The sequence below is a fragment of the Nuphar pumila genome, chromosome 7 (assembly GCF_984573655.1).
Source record: "Nuphar pumila chromosome 7, dmNupPumi1.hap1.1, whole genome shotgun sequence".
Lineage (NCBI taxonomy): Eukaryota > Viridiplantae > Streptophyta > Magnoliopsida > Nymphaeales > Nymphaeaceae > Nuphar > Nuphar pumila.
Window position 1 is genome coordinate 109,710,154 of NC_143255.1, and position 22,103 is coordinate 109,732,256.

The 22,103-nt window shown below is 38.5% G+C and overlaps 1 protein-coding gene across 2 annotated transcripts in view; it reads right to left on the reverse strand.

Moving 5' to 3' along the window:
- LOC149832887 (MICOS complex subunit MIC60, mitochondrial-like) overlaps window positions 1-22,103 on the reverse strand; it is a 39,777-nt gene that overhangs the window by 5,791 nt on the left and 11,883 nt on the right. The window contains exons 3-5 of one of the 2 annotated variants that reach the window (XM_090012622.1): window positions 11,560-11,637; window positions 11,330-11,470; window positions 11,140-11,217 (exon numbers count right to left, since the gene is read on the reverse strand). In XM_090012622.1, coding sequence (XP_089868748.1) covers window positions 11,140-11,217; window positions 11,330-11,470; window positions 11,560-11,637 — 297 coding nt within the window. The remainder of the gene's footprint in view (window positions 1-11,139; window positions 11,218-11,329; window positions 11,471-11,559; window positions 11,638-22,103) is intronic. The other variant, XM_090012623.1, reaches the window with a different exon arrangement.

The window sequence follows — 22,103 nt, forward strand, 5'->3', positions numbered from 1 at the left end:
GACTTGGAATACCTTGGGTTCAATATTGAACCCATACTTGTGCACGTAAAGTGCAAATATACCCATTAAAGGGAAACAACACACTGCACATAATGTGCCAATACATAAAACCCATAAAAAGGGAAAAATATGACTTAAAGTCATAAGTTACATATCATTGAAGAATAATGGAGAAGGGGTGAAAACCCCATTACAATGGAGCATAAGCTCCCTAAAGAATGAGAAAATACAAAGGGGGAGACCCCTATTTATAACACAAGAAAGGAGCCACTTAGGGGGCTCCCAAAGGAGTCGTTGGGAGCCCCCAACGGTCACATTTGTGACCGTTGGGGGCTCCCCAACGACTCTTTGGGGAGCCACCCTAGGTTGCGCAAACCACTAAAAAAGGAAAAAATAAAAATAAAATAAAAGATAAAATTACAAACATATTCCAAATGGAATATGCGTAAAACTGGAAATGTCTAAACTACCCCTATGCCTATAAATAGAGAAATATATATTATATATATATAATTAGGATAATACATATGCATATATACCATATATGAATATGTATTATACTTTATATATATATATATAATATATAATATTACAAATGTTGAATGATACATTTTAACAGTTGCTTCCATGAATGTAGCCACAAAGAATTATCAGCAGAACCAGAAGATACAGAGACAAAAGGTGGTCCAACACCCTCAAATTGCAAAACATCCATGTAGACATCCAAATGTATTTCGTATATGGACTGACATTCCAGCTGGCACAACTCTTCAGCATCGCATTTGAAAGTTAAACTTTCTAGTAAAAATCATACTTCAAACATACAACTAAACACAGGTCATATATGCAAATACTGATCAGAGCAGATAGTTTCCGGTGATGGAGAAAATATACATGTAAACCCTGCAGGTGCTGGAGTTTTATTAACAATGTGCAACCAGATTGCCATAAAAATATTAATAAAAAATAAATGTGCAAATCTGAATGGAGCACACAGGAACCGAGGCAGAGAGAGAAAGAGAGAGAGAGAGGGAAAGTCGATAATTCATTTTAGGGCTAATCTCCTCTAGTTTAAATAGAGGAGATTAGTCTAAGGATAAAATTACACATGGGTCCCTCATTATATATAAAATACCAAAACACTACTTAAGAATAAAAAGGACTTCAGACGACTAATCTTAACACTCCCCCTTAAGCTGGAGCATAGATATCAATCATGCTCAGCTTGCTGCAACATTTTGAGAAACTCGGCCTAACCAGAGACTTTGTAAAGATATCTGCAACTTGGTCCTCCGAGTTTAGACGCTTGGTAGAGATATGATCAGCTTGAACCATATCTCTTATGTAATGACAATCAACTTCAATGTGTTTTGTTCTCTCATGAAATACAGGATTATTCGCTATATATGTAGCCGCCTTATTGTCACACATCATTACCATAGGCGATGAAACCTTCACTTGAAGATCATTTAGTACAGTTCGAACCCACATCAATTCAGCTGTTGTTTGGGCCATAGCCCTATATTCTGATTCGACACTTGACCTAGCAACCACTGTTTGCTTCTTACTTCTCCATGAAACTAAGTTACCTCCCACAAACACACAGAATCCTGTGGTAGATTTTTTATCCTCTATCGATCCAGCACAATCAGCATCAGAGTAAGCAACTATCTCCAGGGTCCCCCCTTTCTTGAAAAATAGTCCTTTTCCGAGAGAGGATTTTAAATACCTGAGTATCATTATTGCAGCATTTCAATGTACCTCAGTCGGTTTGTCCATGAATTGGCTAACCTTACTTACTGCTAAAGCAATATCAGGTCTAGTCACTGTCACATATAGTAGTTTTCCTACCAGTGAGCGATAGCTTCTGCTATCAACATGTTTTGACCTCTCTTCCGATAACTGAACTTTGTGATCCATGGGAATATTTGCTGGTTTAGCTCCCAACATTCCTGTCTCTTTTAATAAATCAAGAACGTACTTTCGTTGAGACAAAACCATACCTTCATTGTTCCTGGCAACTTCTATGCTCAGAAAGTATCTAAGTGGACCAAGATCTTTTATAACAAAATGTTTTTGAAGATGAGCCTTTGTAGCTGCAATATCTTTCATATCATCTCCTGTAAGAATGATGTCATCCACATATACCACCATAACAACTAGACCTGAGCTAGTTTTCTTAATAAATAATGTGTGGTCTGATGCTGACCTTTTAAAGCCAAATTTTGACATTACTTCAAACAACTTTTGAAACCATGCACGAGGACTTTGCTTAAGACCATATATCGCCTTTTTTAATCTGCACACCTTTTGACACTCTCCCTCAACCTCGAACCCAACAGGTTGTTGCATGTAAACTATCTCAGACAAATCCCCATATAGGAAAGCATTTTTCACATCTAATTGACACAGCTCCATCCATGGTGAACAACGACGGAGAGAATAAGACGGATGGTACCCATCCGTGCAACGGAAGAAAATGTTTCAAAGAAATCAACACCATATGTCTGAGTATAACCTTTTGATACTAATCTAGCCTTGTATCTCTCAATCGAACCATTTGAGTTGTACTTGATGGTATATACCCATTTACATCCAACAATGTCTGCATCCAATGGAGGATCGACCGGGTCCCATGTCTGTTGAGACAATAGGGCATCCATTTCATCTTGCATTGCTTGCTTCCACCTGCTGTCGAGCACTGCCTGTTGATAGCTTAGAGGAATAGTTTCAGCAGATAAGGCTGAAATAAAAGCTTTCATCTGGTTTCCAATTCTGGCATCGGACACAAACTGAGACATAGGATATAAGGTACATTGTCGTATCCCTTTCCGTAAGGCGATTGGCCTATTATCATCAACATGAAGGTCACAGTTATCAGGAGTACTTACCTCAGGAGAAAAAGAAGGTGAAGGCACGGGAGGAGGTGGAGCTCTACGCACATATACCGATGGAGGATTATGAAACTATGAGGAAAGTGGAGTTGGGCTCGATAATTGTGGTAAAGATTCCAAAGGAAAAGGAGGGACAGGAAGAGGAAAGGAGTCATCTTGATCCACTTGCATCTGAGCACCAGTACTAGAATAATATGGAATGGACTCCAAGAAAGATACATCTGCACTGACATACTCCCGACGGGAATTCGGTTCATAACATCGATACCTCTTTTTATTTTTGGGATACCTGATAAACATACATTTAGTTGCTTGAGCTGCTAATTTATCACGGTCAGGACCAAGTTTATGCACAAAGCAAACACATCCAAAAACCTTGGGTGAGAGAGAAAAAAGCGGAGCATTAGGATATAAGATGTGCAAAGGAATTTTATCTTCCACGGATGACGATGGCATGCGATTGATCAGATAACAAGTTGTGATAACTGCATCACTCCAACATGACGCAGGAACATTGGATTGAATCATAAGGGTACGAACAACATCAAGGAGGTGCTTGTGTTTTCGCTCAGCTATCCCATTTTGCTGAGAAGTATATGCACAAGAGGTTTGAGGCTGAATGTCATGGTCTTGATAAAATTGCACAAAGGCTTTGGTTTTAAACTCAAGAGCATTATCAGTGCGAATAATCTTGACAGCAGATTCAAACTGAGTTTTTATTTCAATAACTAGAGATTTAATAATACTAGGAACTTCAGACCTTTCTTTTATTAAGAATACCCAAGACAACTTATAAAAATTATCAACAATAACAAGATAATATCGACACTGAGTCCTGGTAGAAATTTTACTAGGACCCCATACATCAGCATGAAGAAGTTCAAAGACCTTATGACTGGACTGACTCTGACTAGAAGGAAACGAACTCCGATGATGCTTTCTCAACTGACATGCTTCACACTGAAATGATGTAGTAGACGGAATTTGAGGAATGACACGACGGAGCTTTGACAATGAAGGATGACCAAGACGACGATGCCACTGAACAACACTCGAGGAACAATCGACTGCAGCATGAATGTTTTCCACTGGATGATGTAGGTAGTAGACTCCATTTTCTTCATAGCCTCCACCAATCTTTTTCCCCGTCAGCAAATCCTGAAAATGACAACCCACAGGATCAAATATCACTCTACAATTTAGCTCTTTTATAAGACAACTCACGGAGAGTAAACTTTGAGGAAATGAAGGAGCATGAAGGACATTTTTCAATTGCAACGAAGAAGATATAGAAACATTCCCCTGACCAACAACCGGAGAGGAACTCCCATCTGCTAATGAGACTCACCGATGTGCAGTAATATCCTTTAGATCAGAAAAAAAAAATGAGAGATGCCACATAGATGTTTGGATGCACTAGAATCAACAATCCACTTACTATCATTGAGATGAAGATGATCCCTTATTGAGTAGGCCACACCAGCTACAGGAGAAGAGGAACTTGAAGGGCGATGAGCTATCAGTTCATCATATTCTGCACGACTCAGGGTAATACAATCACTAGGAGAAGAAGTCTCATTTGCATTTGCTGCTTCTAGTTTTGTGACATTAGCTTTTGGAACATTGGGCTTCGATGCCGGAAAAGCAGGCCGTCCATGTTTATCCCAGCAACGATCTTCTAAATGTCCGGATTTTCCGCAAAAAGTACATTGAAGTTTACCTCTACCTCTCATGCCTCTTCTACGACCTCGTCCTCTAATATTCAGAGTATTTCCACGTCCATAACCAGATGGAACAGCTAGAGCAGATGTTTGGGATATAGGATGAGATTGTGAAAGAGAAATGTTGAGATTAAGAGGTTTTATGGTTAAGTTTTCCTAAACTAGAGGTTATTTGAATTTTTATTTTAATGAGGGACTTATGTGTAATTTCTCTTTTTGGCCTCTCTCTATTTAACATAGAGATTAGCCCTAATCATGATAAACAAGTTCTCTTATTGTGCAGTCGTCTCTCTCTCTCTCTCTTTCTCTCTCTCTCTACCTAGGGTTCGGTGCATCTCATCGATCCCTCAACATGGTATCAGAGCTACCGAACTTGGGAACCTGATTTCGGTGTGTTGCGCCAGACGTTGTTCAAGGGTGCTGGTGCTAACATCCTGCGTGCAGTAGCTGGTGCTGGTGTGCTTGCTGGTTACGGCAAGCTGCAGCTGATCGTCCTTGGTAAGAGGTACGGATCTGGTGGTGGTGGCTAATGGGTGTTCTTGGTATGACCCATTTCACAGATACTGATGAAATACAAGAGCTCCTTGGAGTGCTTCTCGATTATCTTGAAGAACGAGGGTGCTAAGTCGTTGTTCAAGGGTGCCAAAAAATGGTTGTTGATCTGCATATTGTGGTGCAGACCCAAATAGGAAATCAGGTCTGATCTTAAGTGCATGTGTCGTTTGTGGGTGCCGAAAAAAAAAGGAAGGCAGTTGTTGATCTGTGTGTCGTGGTGAAGATCAAACACAGTTGTTGATCTACATATTGTGGTGCAGTCCCAAACAGGAAATCAGGTCTGATTGTAATTTCCTGTGTCGTTTGTGGGTGCCGGAAAAAAAAGAGGAAGAATCAGATCTGACTGAGTTCAGATCCGATTATTTAGTGGATCGTGGGAGTAGACTTGAACAATGCTATTGTTGTTGTACATTCTTGGGAACGTGTGAAGGCAGAACTCATGAAGGTTGATCGCGTGAAGATGATTTCTGGATTTCTTTTTGGACAGATCGTCTGTAGAAGATTGGATCTTCAAATCGTGATGAATCCATGGGTTCCTGATCTGGTGAGTGGTATGGATGCGCAGACGTCGTGAAGCAGAGTAACAGTTTTTTTTGTGTGGACCTGCATAGTATGGAGTTTTTTTTTGTCGTAGTGGAGTCAAATTAGTGTCATCAATCTGAGTACCTATTCGTTTTTAACCCATTCTTTTCCTTATGGCTCAAGTGGTTAAATCAGATGCGGATTGCTCCAATGATTATATAACTCTTAGTCGGGCTGAATATAACAAGCGCCTTGCTCTATGCTCATCCTCTTCGAAGTCTTCTGTTGCTAAGGTTGCGTGCTTGGCAGGTGATGGCCTATCTGGCCAAGGTGGTAAGTGGATCATTGATTCTGAAGCATCCAGACACTTGTGCGGAAATTCGAGTAACTTTTTAAGTTTAAATCCTGTAACCGATCAAAAAGGGGTAGTCCTTGCTGATGGTAGCTCTTCCCCAATTGTAGGGCAGGGAAACATGTCTATTTCCCCAACCCTTCAACTGTCAAATGTTCTTCATGCTCCTTTTCCACAGAATCTATTATCTGTCAGTAGAATGACAAAAGAGCTGAATTGTAGGGTAATTTTTGATCCTATGGGTTGCACTTTTCAGGACTTGCTTACGGGGAAGAGGACCGGTGGCGGCTATGAGGAAGGTGGTGTGTATTATGTACATCAACCAGTGGGTTCTGTCTATTCTGCTGTTACGTCTCCCTCGAGTCCTTTGTTATGGCATCATCGTCTGGGTCATCTTTCAGTGCTGAAACTTCGTCGAGTCATTCCTCATATACCTCCCTCAGCTTCTTTTCAATGTGAAACATGTCAATTGGGAAAACATTGTCGAAGCTCTTTTCCCTTTAGTCAAAGTCCATCGAGTCAAAGATTGTTTGACCTTCTTCATGTCGATGTATGGGGTCCGAGTAGGATTCCTAGTAGGTCTCAGTGTCGTTATTATTTGGTCATTGTTGATGACTTCTCAAGGTTATCGTGGGTATTCTTGTTAAAAGATCGGTCTCAAGGCCCTGTCATTCTTAAATCTTTGATTGTTGAAATAAAAACTCAATTTGACATGTGTGTTAGAATTGTTCGCACTGATAATGCCCTTGAGTTCAAATCCAAAAACTTGCTTCAATTCTATTCTGATAAAGGGATTCAACCTCAATTTACATGTCCTCATACATCCCAACAAAATGGTGTGGCTGAGAGGAAACATAGACAAATTCTCAATGTCGCTCGGTGCCTAATGATTCAATCCAATATGCTTGCGTCATACTGGGGAGATGCAGTTTTGACTGTTGGTTTTCTTATAAACCGCATGCCTTCAAGTTCTGTAGAAGAACAGATCCCAATCCAAATTCTACATCCTGAGGTTCCTTTTTTTCCTATCCCCCTAAAGTTTTTGGATGTGTGTGCTTTGTGCATAAGCTGGGTCCTGAAAGAGATAAACTTGCTTCACAGTCTATTAAATGTGTTTTCCTTGGGTATCCCAAGAATCAAAAAGGATATTGTTGCTATGATCCTATATCCCATAAAGAGTATGTCAGTGCGGATGTTACCTTCTTTGAGTCTACTCCATATTTCACGAGTACTACTCCACGATTACAGGAGAGTCAGGGTGATGTCTTTCCTCTGCCAATTCCTCCTTTTCCTTTAGAGCCGTTCACTCCACAGGCTGTGGCTCCATCCTCTGGGGAGTCTCGATACAGAAACCCTCCTATAGTGTATACTCACAGGTTACCACCTACCTCCATGCCCCCATTATCTCCTTCTCCTGAGGCAAGTATCTCTGAGCATACTGAAGTTTCTGCTCTTGATGAGGATCTTGCTATTGCTCTGCAAAAAGGGAAAAGACAGTGCACCCTTCATCCCATTTCTCATTTTGTTTCTGAAGTTAATCTTGGGGCATCTATGAAGAATTTTATCTCGGCTTTGTCTGCCTCCTCTGTTCCGCTTCATCGCAGTCAGGCTCTATTCGACCCCAAATAGATGCAGGCTATGCAGGATGAGATGGATGCCCTATGCTCTAGGGGCACTTGGGACTTGGTTGATCCTCCAACTGATGCAGATATTGTTGGCTGCAAATGGGTATATACCATTAAATATAACTCGGATGGGTCAATTGAACGGTACAAAGCTCGGTTGGTTGCCAAAGGCTATACTCAAACTTATGGTGTTGACTTTTTTGAAACTTTTTCCTCAGTCGCTCATCTTGGCATTATTCGTCTCGTTCTCTCTGTTGCAGTGCACTATGGATGGCCCTTGTCTCAGTTGGATGTCAAGAATGGCTTTTTGTATGGAGATTTACATGAAACAGTCTATATGCAACAACCCCCAGGCTTTGAGGTTCAGGGAGAGTGTCAGAAAGTGTGCAAGTTGAAGAAGGCTATTTATGGCCTGAAGCAAAGTCCTCGGGCATGGTTTCAAAAACTATTTGAGGTAATGTCGGATTTTGGATTTGTCAGGTCAGCCTCAGACCACTCCTTGTTTATCAAGAAAACTAGTTCTGGAATTGTGGTTATGGTGGTATATGTCGATGACATCATATTAACAGGAAGCAGTGCCCAAGATATTTCCGCAACAAAGGATCATTTTCAGAAATACTTTGTTACTAAAGATCTTGGTTCCCTTCGATATTTTTTGGGTATTGAGGCTGCAAGAAACAAAGAGGGCTTAGATTTGTCACAAAGAAAGTATGTGATGGACCTATTAAAAGAGACTGGAATGCTAGGAGCGAAGCCAGCTAACATTTCTATGGATCCCAAAACTCATATGTTTGATGAGAAATCTGAATATGTGGATAGTACCAGTTTTAGATCCTTAGTGGGTAAGTTGTTATATGTGACCGTTACTAGACCTGACATTTCATTAACCGTGAGTAAAATTAGTCAATTCATGGATAAACCTACCAAAGCTCACTGGGATGCAGCTATGATGGTTCTCAGGTACTTAAAGTCATCTCTTGGTAAAGGACTGTTGTTTAAACAAAATCCTTCCTTGGACGTTGTTGCTTACACTAACGCAGATTATGCGGGGTCTATCGAAGATAGAAAGTCAACAACTGGATTTTGTGTTTTTGTGGGAGGAAATCTTGTTACCTGGAGGAGTAAGAAACAAATTGTTGTAGCCAGGTCGAGTGCTGAATTAGAATACAGAGCTATGGCTCAGACCGCAGCTGAGATCATGTGGGTAAAATCAGTTTTGACCGAACTTCAGGTGAAAGTATCCCTACCTATGGTGATAGTGTGTGACAATAGGGCTGCTACATATATTGCCAACAACCCAGTTTTTCATGAAAGGACTAAACATATTGAAGTTGATTGTCACTATACGTGACTTGATTCAGGCTGGTTATATTTGCACAGATCATGTATCTTCCGAAGATCAAGTTGCTGATGTCTTTACCAAGGCCCTTGCGAGGCCTAGTTTCTCCCATTGTTGTGACAAGCTTAGCATGATCGATATCTATGCTCCAGCTTGAGGGGGAGTGTTGAGATTAAGAGGTTTTATGGTTAAGTTTTCCTAAACTAGAGGTTATTTGAATTTTTATTTTAATGAGGGACTTATGTGTAATTTCTCTTTTTGGCCTCTCTCTATTTAACATAGAGATTAGCCCTAATCATGATAAACAAGTTCTCTTATTGTGCAGCCGTCTCTCTCTCTCTCTCTCTCTCTCTCTCTCTCTCTCTCTCTCTCTCTCTCTCTCTCTAGGGTTCGGTGCATCTCATCGATCCCTCAACAAGAAATGGCTAGTCTACTCAAGCGATTGTATGCATCAGCAAGAGTAGGCACATCAGATCCAGTCAACATTTGGACTTTAGCAACAGAGAATTCTGAAGATAAGCCTGTGAGGAACCGAGCAACCATAGTTTGTTCTTGATGATCATTTTGCTTTGAACAACAAAGAGGTCTATAAGCATTAAGTCTTTCAAAAGTTGCTTCAACGGATGCATAGTATTGGGCCAAGGTCTGATCTCCCTGCTGCAAATTATATATCTCTTGTTCAACTTGTAAGATACGACTTACATTAGTCTCTTGAGAATACGTATCTCGAAGGTTGTTCCACATCTGTTTAGTTGTCAATGTGAGGTTCAACACTATTCATGATCCATGACATAACTATGTCATTATCTTCATCCCAAGTAATATATTTTCCCACTTTATCATTCGGTTCAGTTTCCAACAGAATATGTTTTCTACGATGTCCAGAAACCGACATCATAAATGTTCTTGACCACCTGGCATAATTTACTTCATTTAATTTCACGGAAGAGCCGTAAGAGAAGGGATTTGCAAATGCTTTATATTCTCCAATAGCCTCATTCTTAGAATCGAATTTCTGAGTTTCACCCATAATAAAAGAATTGCCAACTCAAGAGATATTGTTGATTACTCTGTTGCAATACACGACCAAAAAAAATTTATCACAGGTTCACAAAAAAAATTAATCGATCAGATTTCCTCTCCAACCTATTTAGAGTCCAAATCTGGATACTACATGACCACAAAATTTGCTCAAACACACTGCAGAAACCACGACACCACCAGAAACAGCACCAGAGACGGTGATGAACCACGACACCTGATCTGAAATCAGATCTGAACGACCCTTTATGAATCCAAAAGGAACTTAAAGAAAATTAATTCTCCACGACACCTATGTCACAAAAAAAAAACTTTTAATCGATGATTTTGTTCTGAGCACATCTCAGACAACATACTCCTCATGATACAGGTTTCACGGCAGCACCAAATCATTAGAAACAAACTACTTCTGACATCCAGAATCATGAAAATCCAGATCCACAAATGAACAAAATAAATTTTATTCAACCCACTCAGATTCGATGAAAAAGAAATCACGGCCTTTTCACGTCACCCATATCTGCCGCTACTTGATCCCGATGAGAAAAAAAAAATGAGGCCTTTAGATCTGATTACAGATCTGTGTCATGACAAATGTCAGACATCAGATCTGCACACTCGTAAAAAGAATATTCACGCACACCCTTTTTTTTTCTTTTTCACTCGAGCTTTTGTGCAGACCGAAGAAGTGCTCACGCTCCCCAAGACCTATTGCTCTGATACCATGTGCAAATCTGAATGGAGCACACAGGAACCGAGGCAGAGAGAGAGAGGGAAAATCGATAATTCATTTTAGGGCTAATCTCCTCTAGTTTAAATAGAGGAGATTAGTCTAAGGATAAAATTACACATGGGTCCCTCATTATATATAAAATACCAAAACACTACTTAAGAATAAAAAGGACTTCAGACGACTAATCTTAACAATAAAGAAGAAAGAAAAGCTAATGACTTCTAGAGAAAGATAAACAATAAGTGTTAATATATCTGACATCAGCATAATGACCAACAGGAAAGCAAGACTAGCATAAACGAGACCACATAATTTGCATTACAATAAGGGAACTCTCAATTGAAATTCATTTTAAACCTTATCCAAGCTTGCTGCCTCTTCAGCAAACATAAGTTCCCTTGCCCAAGCATCCTTCAGTTCCTTCTTATACTTCTCCTGGATGCCCACATAAAATGTTACACACATTAAACATCGCTAAAAAATATCAAAAGACTGAAATATAATGAAACAATCTGTCAAATGTGGTAAGTCTCAGAGCCAAACTTACCTCCAACAACCGCTTTTCTTCAGCAAATTTCTGAATATCTGATTCAGCTTGCTTTCTTTCAGCAGCATGAATGGCTTCTATGAAGTCTAATACTAACTTTCCATTTCTAGAAGTGTCAGAATCAGTAATGCGTACTGGAACCTTCATTGGAAATAACCATTCAGTCAGCCCATCTAAAGAATAAGCAAGAAAAAAAATCATCATGGTGTATGTTCTTGCCATAAAATAACCTCTTGCTCTTCAGAATTATTTAACTGCTTCTCTATGTGGTCACTGCTCAAGGGAAGTTTAGAGCTTTTAACCTCGTCCTGAAGAAGATAGGCATCAGAAAGAGAATATTCCAGGTTTTTGTACTCCCCTTCATCTTCTTTACCCTGGATAAGTACATGAACAGAACTAAACAGAAAATGAAAAGATATGCAAATATGAGCAGAATTAATTATAAGTGTGTCCACTTGTAATAGGTGTCAGTTCTCTAGGGACTGACCTGTCTTTTCTTTTTGTAATTTTATTTTTATTTTGTATTTTTTATTTTTTGTTATAGTTGTTGGGCTGGTCCAATGACTAGTTGGACCAGCCCCTTTGGGTCCTCAAGTGCCTATTTAAAGGCACTCTTTCTTTTATTTTGTTAATGTTTTTCTAAAGCATTTCTAAGTGAAAGAACATATTTTTTAAGTCTTGTGCTTGCCAATAGTAGCTTTTGATTGTGTTTCACTTGATTGTATTGTCCCTTGGTGGACTAAGTGCCTGTGCACTCTTTTGTTTATTGTTTACCCTTATTGGGTTGTCCATCGTATTTCTGCTCTTTTGATTACATGGTATAAGAGCCTAAGGCTCTTGGGATTGTGTAAAGCTTCTCCAAAGATCGTGGTTGCAATTGAAGAATCCTTCACAAGCCTTGTTTCTCTCAATCAAGATGGGCAAAGAAGAATCCATAACCGTGATCGTGTTCAAGCTAAACGACTCCAACTATTTAATGTGGGCCGCCGCCATGGAGCATCATATCAAAAGCAAAAAGCTATGGGGTCATGTAAGTGGTACCATATGTGAACCATAACTCATACTCACCAAAAAGGATGGTGATCAAATTAAAGCTTTTAGTAATGAAGAAAGAGAGAAAGCACTCAAAGACTTCAACACTAAGGTGGAAGATTGGGAAGCCAAAAATGCTTAAATTCTCTCTTGGTTTCTAAATAGCATGGAACTCAAAATTGTCACAAATATAGTTAAATTCAAAAAGGCGTGAGAATTGGGTTTTTTTCAATAATATGTTTGTGCAAAAAGATTGGGCACAACAATATTTTCTTCAAGAGAATATTTGAATTACTAAGGAGATAAGAGTGTGAGAGATTACTATGGTATTCTCTCACCTCTTTGGGATGAGTTATCATTGCTTGAGCCTAAGTGGGAAGGATCCTTTATTAAAACGAGGCAAAAGCAACTTGATAAAGAACATTTGTTTACCTTTCTTTTCAGATTAAGACCATAGTTTCAGCAAGTTAGGTCCAACATTTTGCATAGGACCAATGCCACCTCTTATGGTACCTGAACACTCCATTTTGCCCTTTGTACCCGTGTTGACATGCGTATCCCCATGTTGACACGCATCTATTAAGATTAATGTAATATAAGTATATATATTATAATAATATGTAATATAATAACATATATTATAAATATATATAATATAGGAGTCAAGTCAAACTAGCCTTGACTTGCTCCCAACGGCTAGAGTTCTAAACGTTGGGAGCTAGTCAAACTAGTTTGACTAACTCCCAACGGCTAGAATTCTAGCCATTGGGAGCTCTCTCCGACATGTGATGTCTTCCCCTCTTTTTCACTTCTTTCTTTCTCTTCTCTATCTTTCTCTATAAATATGGGTTGGTGTGTGCCTTTGTAAATGTGAGAGAGTGATGGGTAGTATTAGGGTTGTGTATTATTTTTCTTTGTTTGCATTGTAGTAGGGCTTGAATGTAATTTTATTTTGTATTTCTTTTAATGTCCATTATGAATAAAATTATTTATTTATATTTTTTATATGTGTCTTTTAATTCTTAAGTTTGTCGTTTAAATGTATAATGTTTTGAGTCTTGAAGATCATCATGGAATGCATTGGAATCCACATCATTTCGTGACATGGTATTAAAGCAACACATCGGGGTCTTGAAAAGGATTCGTATTAATAAATGAAATGCATTCAAAGATTTCGCATTCTGATATATATCGTTAACTTCTTGTTTTTTTATATGTAAGAAAAGTTTTAAAAAAAGGAGTTATGTTAAAAATAAATATTTTTATGAAGTATGTGAAAATTGTGGTGTTTTGATATGTCTTAGATTATGGATATGTGTAGTGAAAAACTATATTTTGCATATGCTTTTATACACTCATTTCATTTTAACAAAAATATTTTTTTATATATATCGTGCCTTATTGTGTATCCTCTTGTGGGATTGTGATTCTGTATCCACTCAAGTTGAATATGTGGCTTCTTATAATATTATGTGTTTTGCAAAATACTAAAGTTTATATTTCTTAACATATGTATGGACTATCTTTGAAATTTTTAATATATTATGATGTGATCATACATAATCTTTTATCGTGATCTATTTCTAATGAGGCCTTTTTTAATAGGCCTTTTTTTAACGAGCAACGACGTACTCATAGACGGTTTGGCCACCAAGGCATAACAATAATTGTCCTCTGTGCAATGGCTCAAGAAAGTTCGGTATGATAGGCTCGCGAGCCAGGGAACTCGCTCGGGCTTATCCACAGTGGGAAAACCGATCTCCTTGATAGGGAGGAGGATTATTTTATGCCCCTTAAAAATAAATGAGTACGTGTTCCTACGGCCATCGTGGATGATCTTGCAATCAAACTGTCAGGGACGTCTCAAAAGGATATGACACGCACTCATAGGGGCTACATCACACCACACCTCATTGTGATAATGCTCCCCATAGAGAACCGAACTAGACAACGCTGGGTAATGGGAACCTCATTCCCTCTTTTGAACCACGCCATCTTGTATGGTTGGGACAATTTTTCTGTTTTTAGATTCAGGGTGGACACGATACTCTCGGAAACCATGTTCTCACAAGCCCCAGTGTCAATGATAACATCGCACGCATGCCCCCTCACAGTTGCACCAGGTTCTAAAAATGTTGTTCTGCAACCATTTTGCAGGGGCTGACTCTCGGGGTGCGGTCAAAACATAACGGATGGACAACAAATTTTCGACGTTACCGTCAAACTCTACGACTTCCCTCTCATTCTCTCCCTCAACTGACGACTCACCCTTAGTCTCACTATCGGATGCTGACTCAACAATACCCTCGATGAAATGGGCATTCTTGTTCACGGTGGGGCACTTAGACGCTACGTGTCCTAACTCCTAAAACAACGGATGGTAGACTCACTAGGCTTGGCCTTGGATCTGGTATGGTGTGCTGGTCCGGACTGGTCAGGCTTGCTAGGGTCGACTCATGGGGTGGGCTTTGAGTCTTCCTTCCTAGGGGAGCTCGCTCTCCTGGTTGGAAAACTCGACTTGGGTCGACTGGACTGGTCACTCCGGGAGACTCTATATTCCTGTCTCCTTTTCAACTTTTCCTTCACATTCATGGCATAACTATTGGCATGATCCAATAACTCGACTGTGACACAACTAAAATCATTAGAAATAGCAAGACGGAGACCAGAAATATACCTCGTGACCTGCTAACGGGCGGTCTCCTCGACCTGCACTCGCAGGGATAGACGATGGAATTCAACAGTGTACTCTGCCACGGTACGAGTGCCTTGATGCAGGGTCAAGTACTCCTTGTAGGCTCTCTCGGCATGGTCTGAAGGCACGAACTTGGACTGCATCAACCTTTTCATCTCTTCACATGTCTGCACACGCTCTTGTTAAAATGTATCTAATATATATATATATATATATATATATATATATATATATATATATTACATCAATACCCGATAGGGGTATTTTTGTAATTTCACATAGTTGTTTTAGAAAACAACTATTTTCGGTTTTTTGTTTAAATGTATTTTTCTTTTCTTATTTTTTTAATTTCTTTTTTGTAATTTTTAAAGGCCAAAAGGGGCTCCAACCATAGAGTCGTTGGAGCCCCCTTTTGGGCTCTCCTTTTGAGGATTTTTGCCTCTCTTTCTCTCATCTCCCTTGTGTATAAATAGGGGTGATCCCCTTGTATATTTTTCATTCTTGAGAGCTTTCTCTCTTCTCAATAAGAGGCTTTTTATATTGTTGCCTTCTTAAAGGCTTGTGCTTGTATTGTCCCTTTGTGGACTTGTGATATTGTCTCTTTTATTCATTGTTGTAAGTGCTTGTATGCACTCTTTATATTTCCGCAATATCTCATTACATGGTATCAGAGCCACTCGATTCTTGAAGAAAAGGTGTGGTTCGTGTATCTCATATTTAGTGGACATCTTCTCACTTCTTGGCAACATCATGGAAACAAAGATTGACCTATCTTTCAAGCTCAATGGAAAGAATTATATGATGTGGGCATCGGCAATGGAAAATAATCTCAAAGGAAAGAAGCTTTGGGGTTTTGTCATGGGGACCGTTCCGGAACCTAAGCTTATGCTCACGAAGGTGGAAGAAGGTCAAGAAAAGGCTCTTGAGGGAGATGCTCGCCTCAAGGTCATTGAAAGTCATCAAAAGGAAGTGGAAGATTGGGAAAGCAATCACGCAAAAATCCTTGCGTGGTTTATGAACAATGTGGAGCTTAAGGTATGTGCTAATATAGCTAAATTTCGTAGAGCCTCATGAATTGGCTCTCTTGGAGCCAAAATGGGTTTCTATGGAAGATATTGATTTAAGGCAAAAACAAATGGAACAAGAGCGATTGTTTCAATTTCTTTTTGGGCTACGGCCCGAATTTGAGCAAGTGAGATCTTCACTTCTCCATAGATCTATTTTTCCTCCCATTGAGGATGCTATTGCCGAAATCACTCAAGAGGAGACAAGGCTTGGCATGAGTAAGCATGTTGATGAAGTCCTTGTCGTATCAAAACCGGGTAACAATGTAAGAACCTATAAGCCTCCTCATTTTGGGAAACAAGGAAACTACAATGGAGGAAGAAAAATGATTGTTTGTCATTATTGCAATGAGTCGGGTCACATTAGACCCGCTTGTCCAAAGCTTATTGGAACCTTCAAGCCTAAAGTGGCCTCTATTGAAGAAACCACAACCAAAGAAGATGAAGGCAAGAACAATGACATTAAAGAAACTCTTGGACAAATATCTATGGCTCTCCAACAAATGCTAAAAGTTTCTTCCTCCACATCGGGTGCGGCTATTGCTTCTACATCATCACCCGGTACGTATTCTTGGATCCTTGACTCCGGAGCTTCTTTTCATATGACCCCTCATGAAAATGCACTTAGTGATGTTTGCACCAATTCAAAGGACTCTTGTGTCTCTACGGCCGATGGAACTTTTTTGAAAATTTCAAGTATTGGCTCTTTTAAAGATTCACAAAAATTTTGTGTTCCAAAAGTAAGAGTTTTTCCCAAACTAAATTTAAACCTATTTTCGGTTTCTCAAATTGCCGACCATGGATGTGAAATATCTTTTTCATCTAATGGTTGCTTTGTGCAGGATCTCCGGTCCGAGAAGCGGATTGGGCAAGGCCATAGAAAGGGAGACCTCTATTATATGGACCATCTTGTTCTCCCCACAAACTTTTTTTGTTCTTATGTCCAAGAAAAAAACATGGAAACTTGGCATAAAAGACTTGGTCATCCAAGTTATTCCAAAATGTACCTCTTTCCTTTTGGAAACAAATTTTGTAAGGAAAAAAAAATTAATTGCAAAGATTGCATTTTTGGAAAAATGAAGTCTATTCCATTTCCAACTAGAACTTTTCTCTCATCAAGGCCTTTTGAATTGGTGCATTCGGATGTTTGGGGGCCTTCTCCGGTTATGTCTAAGGGGGGCTATTCATATTATGTTACGTTTATTGATGACTTTACTCGGTATGTTTGGATTTATTTCCTTAGTCATAAGTCGGAAGTATTTACTTCCTTTAAAGATTTTTATAAAAAGGTTCAAAATCAATTTCAAAGTAACATATTTATTTTAAGATCCGATTCCGGTGGCGAATACTTATCTCACGAATTCCAAAACTATTTAACCCAAAATGGCATTCGCCACCAAAAGTCATGTCCTAGGACCCCTCAACAAAATGGCCTAGCAGAAAGGAAACATAGGCACATTATAGAAACCGCTAGAACATTACTTGTTTCTAGGAATATTCCAAAGAAGTTTTGGGCCGAAGTCGTTCTAACCTCAACCTATCTAATCAATAGAATGCCCTCTTCTAAGTTAAAAAATGCTTCTCCATATGAAAAACTCTTTAAATTTTCACCCGATTTCAATCGTCTTCGTATTTTTGGTTGCAAATGTTTTGTCCTACTACATAAAAGGGATAAGTTATCTCCAAAAGCAATTGAATGTGTTTTTTTAGGATATGGTGAAAATAAAAAGGGTATAGATGTTATGATTTTAAGAATGATAAACTATATATTTCAAAAGATGTAACATTTCTAGAAGAAGAAAACGGTTTTGATAAAATAGAAGAAACAAATGAAATTGATTATATATTCTTATATGATCTTATTGATGACATACAAGAAGATTTTCTTGAAAACATAGACGATACTCGAGAGGTATCCCCTCTTGACATAACACTCTCAAATGATAGTGATTCAAATATAAATGTTCATGATAGTGATACCAATATAAATGTTTATTCAAGAAGAAATCAAGAAAATCCTATTAGTGCTCTCGAAAAATACTCTCAAATTTCCGAATCCACTGAGGAACCACAAGTTAGGCATTCTTTTAGAATATCAATACCCCCAAATAGGTTTGTATCCTATGATTCCTTAACTCCCAACTATCGGGCATGTTTAATAACCCTACATTCTTATTTTGAACCGGCCCACTATAATCAAGCTAAATCTATACCTCATTGGGTTGAAGCAATGCAAGTTGAACTAAATGCTTTAAAAAAGGCCAATACTTGGGAAATACTTGATCTACCCTCACACAAAAAACCTATTGGTTGTCGTTGGGTCTTCAAAGTTAAAACTAAAAGCGATGGCTCCTTAGAACGATATAAAGCTAGATTAGTTGCTAAGAGATACTCCCAAGAATATGGCATTGATTACGAAGAAGCATTCGCTCCCGTAGCTCGAATGACTAGTGTCAGGACCTTAATAGCTGTTGCATCAACCAAAAAATGGCCTATTTATCAACTAGACGTAAAAAATGCTTTTTTAAATGGAAGTTTAAGTGAAGAAGTTTATATGGATCCGCCACCCGGAATAAATATTAAGCAAGGTCAAACACTTCGGCTTTTAAAGGCTTTGTATGGTCTTAAACAAGCCCCTAAGGCTTGGTATGATCGTTTCAGTGATATCATGATAAAGTTAGGATTTCACTCTTGTTATACTGACACTGCTCTTTTTGTTAAAAATGCAGGTTCTAGTATCGTAATTTTGTTGCTTTATGTTGATGATATGATTATCACTGGGAATGATCAAAGTAGTATTATTAATGTTAAAAGATAATTTTGATATGTCTGACTTAGGTTTTCTCAGATATTTTCTTGGAATTGAGGTTGCATATTCTCCTAAAGGATATATTTTGTCACAGATGAAGCTTGTTGCAGATATATGTTCTAAGTCTGGGATTTCTGATGATAAGAAAGTAGACACTCCCGAGGTTATTAATGCCAAATTGCGATTGGAGGATGGGGTTCTTCTGGAAGATCTCACACCTTACAGACAACTCATTGGGTCTCTCACCTATTTAACCATCACCAGACCAGATATCACTCATGCGGTTCACTCAGTTAGCCAATTCCAGCATGCTCCTACAACTGTGCATATGAGTGCGGTTCTCTGAATCATCCGCTACATTCGGAATACCATCAATAAAGGGTTATTTCTATCCTCCTCTATTTCCTTGAATCTTCTTGCTTATACTGATGCAGATTGGAGAGGTAATCCCAATGATCGAGTCTCAACTACTGGTTTTTGTGTCTTTTTAGGGGACTCTTTGATTGCCTGGCGATGCAAGAAGCAGCAGAAAGTTTCACTATCATCCACTGAAGCTGAGTATCGGGCTATGGCAACTACGACAATGGAACTTGTATGGCTTCGCAGTTTGCTTAAAGACATGGGAGTTGATATTACCGAAGCCTCAAAGCTATGTTGCGACAACAAGAGCGCCATCTATATTGCGAGCAATCATACTTTTCATGAGCGTACAAAACATATCGAAATGGATTGTCACTATGTTCGTGACGAATTCTTACGAGGAACTATTGCTCTGTCATATGTCACTTCAGAATATCAGTTGGCGGACTTCTTCACTAAAGCTCTTTCGGCTCCTCGCTTCATGTTTCTTCTTGGCAAACTTTCCGTCATCTCCCCGTAAAGTTTGAGGGGGGTGTTAAAATGTATCTAATATATATATATATATATATATATATATATATATATATATATATATATATATATATATATATATATATATATTATTACATCAATACCCGATAGGGGTATTTTTGTAATTTCACATAGTTGATTTAGAAAACAACTATTTTCAGTTTTTTGTTTAAATGTATTTTTCTTTTCTTATTTTTTTAATTTCTTTTTTGTAATTTTTAAAGGCCAAAAGGGGCTCCAACCATAGAGTCGTTGGAGCCCCCAACGGTCACATTTGTGACCGTTGGGGGCTCCCAACGACTCCATGGGAGCCCCCTTTTGGGCTCTCCTTTTGAGGCTTTTTGCATCTCTTTCTCTCCTCTCCCTTGTGTATAAATAGGGGTGATCCCCTTGTATATTTTTCATTCTTGAGAGCTTTCTCTCTTCTCAATAAGAGGCTTTTTATATTGTTGCCTTCTTAAAGGCTTGTGCTTGTATTGTCCCTTTGTGGACTTGTGATATTGTCTCTTTTATTCATTGTTGTAAGTGCTTGTATGCACTCTTTATATTTCCGCAATATCTCATTACAGCTCTTGCCCCTGTTGTTCCCTCGAGCTTTGCAGCTCAACCCACCATGTTTGCGCTAGGCCCCTCAACCGAGTGGACGCTAGAGAGACACGACGGTACTCAGCTACAGTGTGGTAGTCGAAGAAAAACTGTACTGCATAGTGTTAGAAAGTGGCTTTGAATACATTAGGTTCAATAATGAACCCATACATGCATATGAAGTGTGAATAAACCCATTTAAGGGAACAACATAAGCACATAATGTGCTAACACAAACCCACACAAGGGGCAAAAAATATGACTTAAAGTCATAAGTTGAATATTATTGAAAGAAAGGAAGAAGAGGGGAAAAACCCCTTACAATGGAGCAAGAGCACTTCCAAATCTCTAAGAAATACAAGGGGGAGACCCCTATTTATAACACAAGAGAGGAGCCATAAAGGGGGCTCCCAAAGGAGTCGTTGGGAGCCCCCAACCGTCACATTTGTGACCGTTGGGGGCTCCCCAACGACTCTTTGGGGAGCCTCCCTAGGTGGCGCAAACCCAAAAAAATAGAAAAAATAAATAAAATAAATAAAATTAAATTACAAACATATTCCGAATGGAATATGCGTAAAACTGGAAATGTCTAAACTACCCCTATGCCTATAAATAGAAAAATATATATTTTATATATATAATTAGGATAATACATATGCATATATACAATATATGAATATGTATTATCCTTTATATATATAAAATATATATAATATTACAAAGGTTGAATGATACATTTTAACACCCCCCCCCCTCAAACTTTGCGTGGGGGAACGAAAAGATTGAAGAAAGCAAGAGGAAGAATCTCAAAGCTTCAAGAGCCTTTAGTCTGAATGCCATTGAAAATGTAAATGTCTTCCTCCAACGTCTTTAACGATGAGCACCTTCCATGATCTATCCAAGGTACTTCCTTTTCCACTTATCTTCAAGATCCTGTGAAACAACAACAAAAAACAAGTAAAAAATATCTTTGCACTTTACTCAAATGGAACTTTCCTAACAAGGTGCAAAATTATATTTATGCAAGATCACATGATAAAATAATTACTTTAGCATGAGGAAAATTTAGAAAAAACAAGATTTCAAAATCATATATCATGTTAAATGGTAAGCGGAAGCAAATTATGCGGAAATGAATTGCAAGAATGCATAATTCATTCATAAGGTCCAACATTGGACAAACATAACCCCATAACGGGGAATAACACAATGGTCCCCTAAGGGACACCACAGTAAACCTACGAAGAGGCATAAGTTACATATGTTTTATTGAATGAGATCCTAAAAGGCCATAAAGAGCCTATGCATGTATTATCATGAAATGAATTAATACTTAAAGGAATCATTAATGAACATGCTTCAAACATGTAATGAAGTGCTAAACAAGAGAAACGACGTCTTCAAGCATACTTTAGACAAAATAAACACAAGAGTTCACAAGGTTTTAAATCCATTTACGAGGCAAAACGAAGAGTGTTATTTGAGTAGAGAATCTTACCCATTTAGGAAAATCTCACTCAATTGACAAAAACACATTTTGCATACAAAAGTGGCCAAAGAACCATAAGCACTTAATATATGTCAAAAAATCAACTTGATTTTTAAAATATGCATATCAAAAATATGATTCACTTGAATATCTTAAAACACAAGTCATGAATGAAATTTTGCAAATTTCAACAATAGTTCATTCATTAC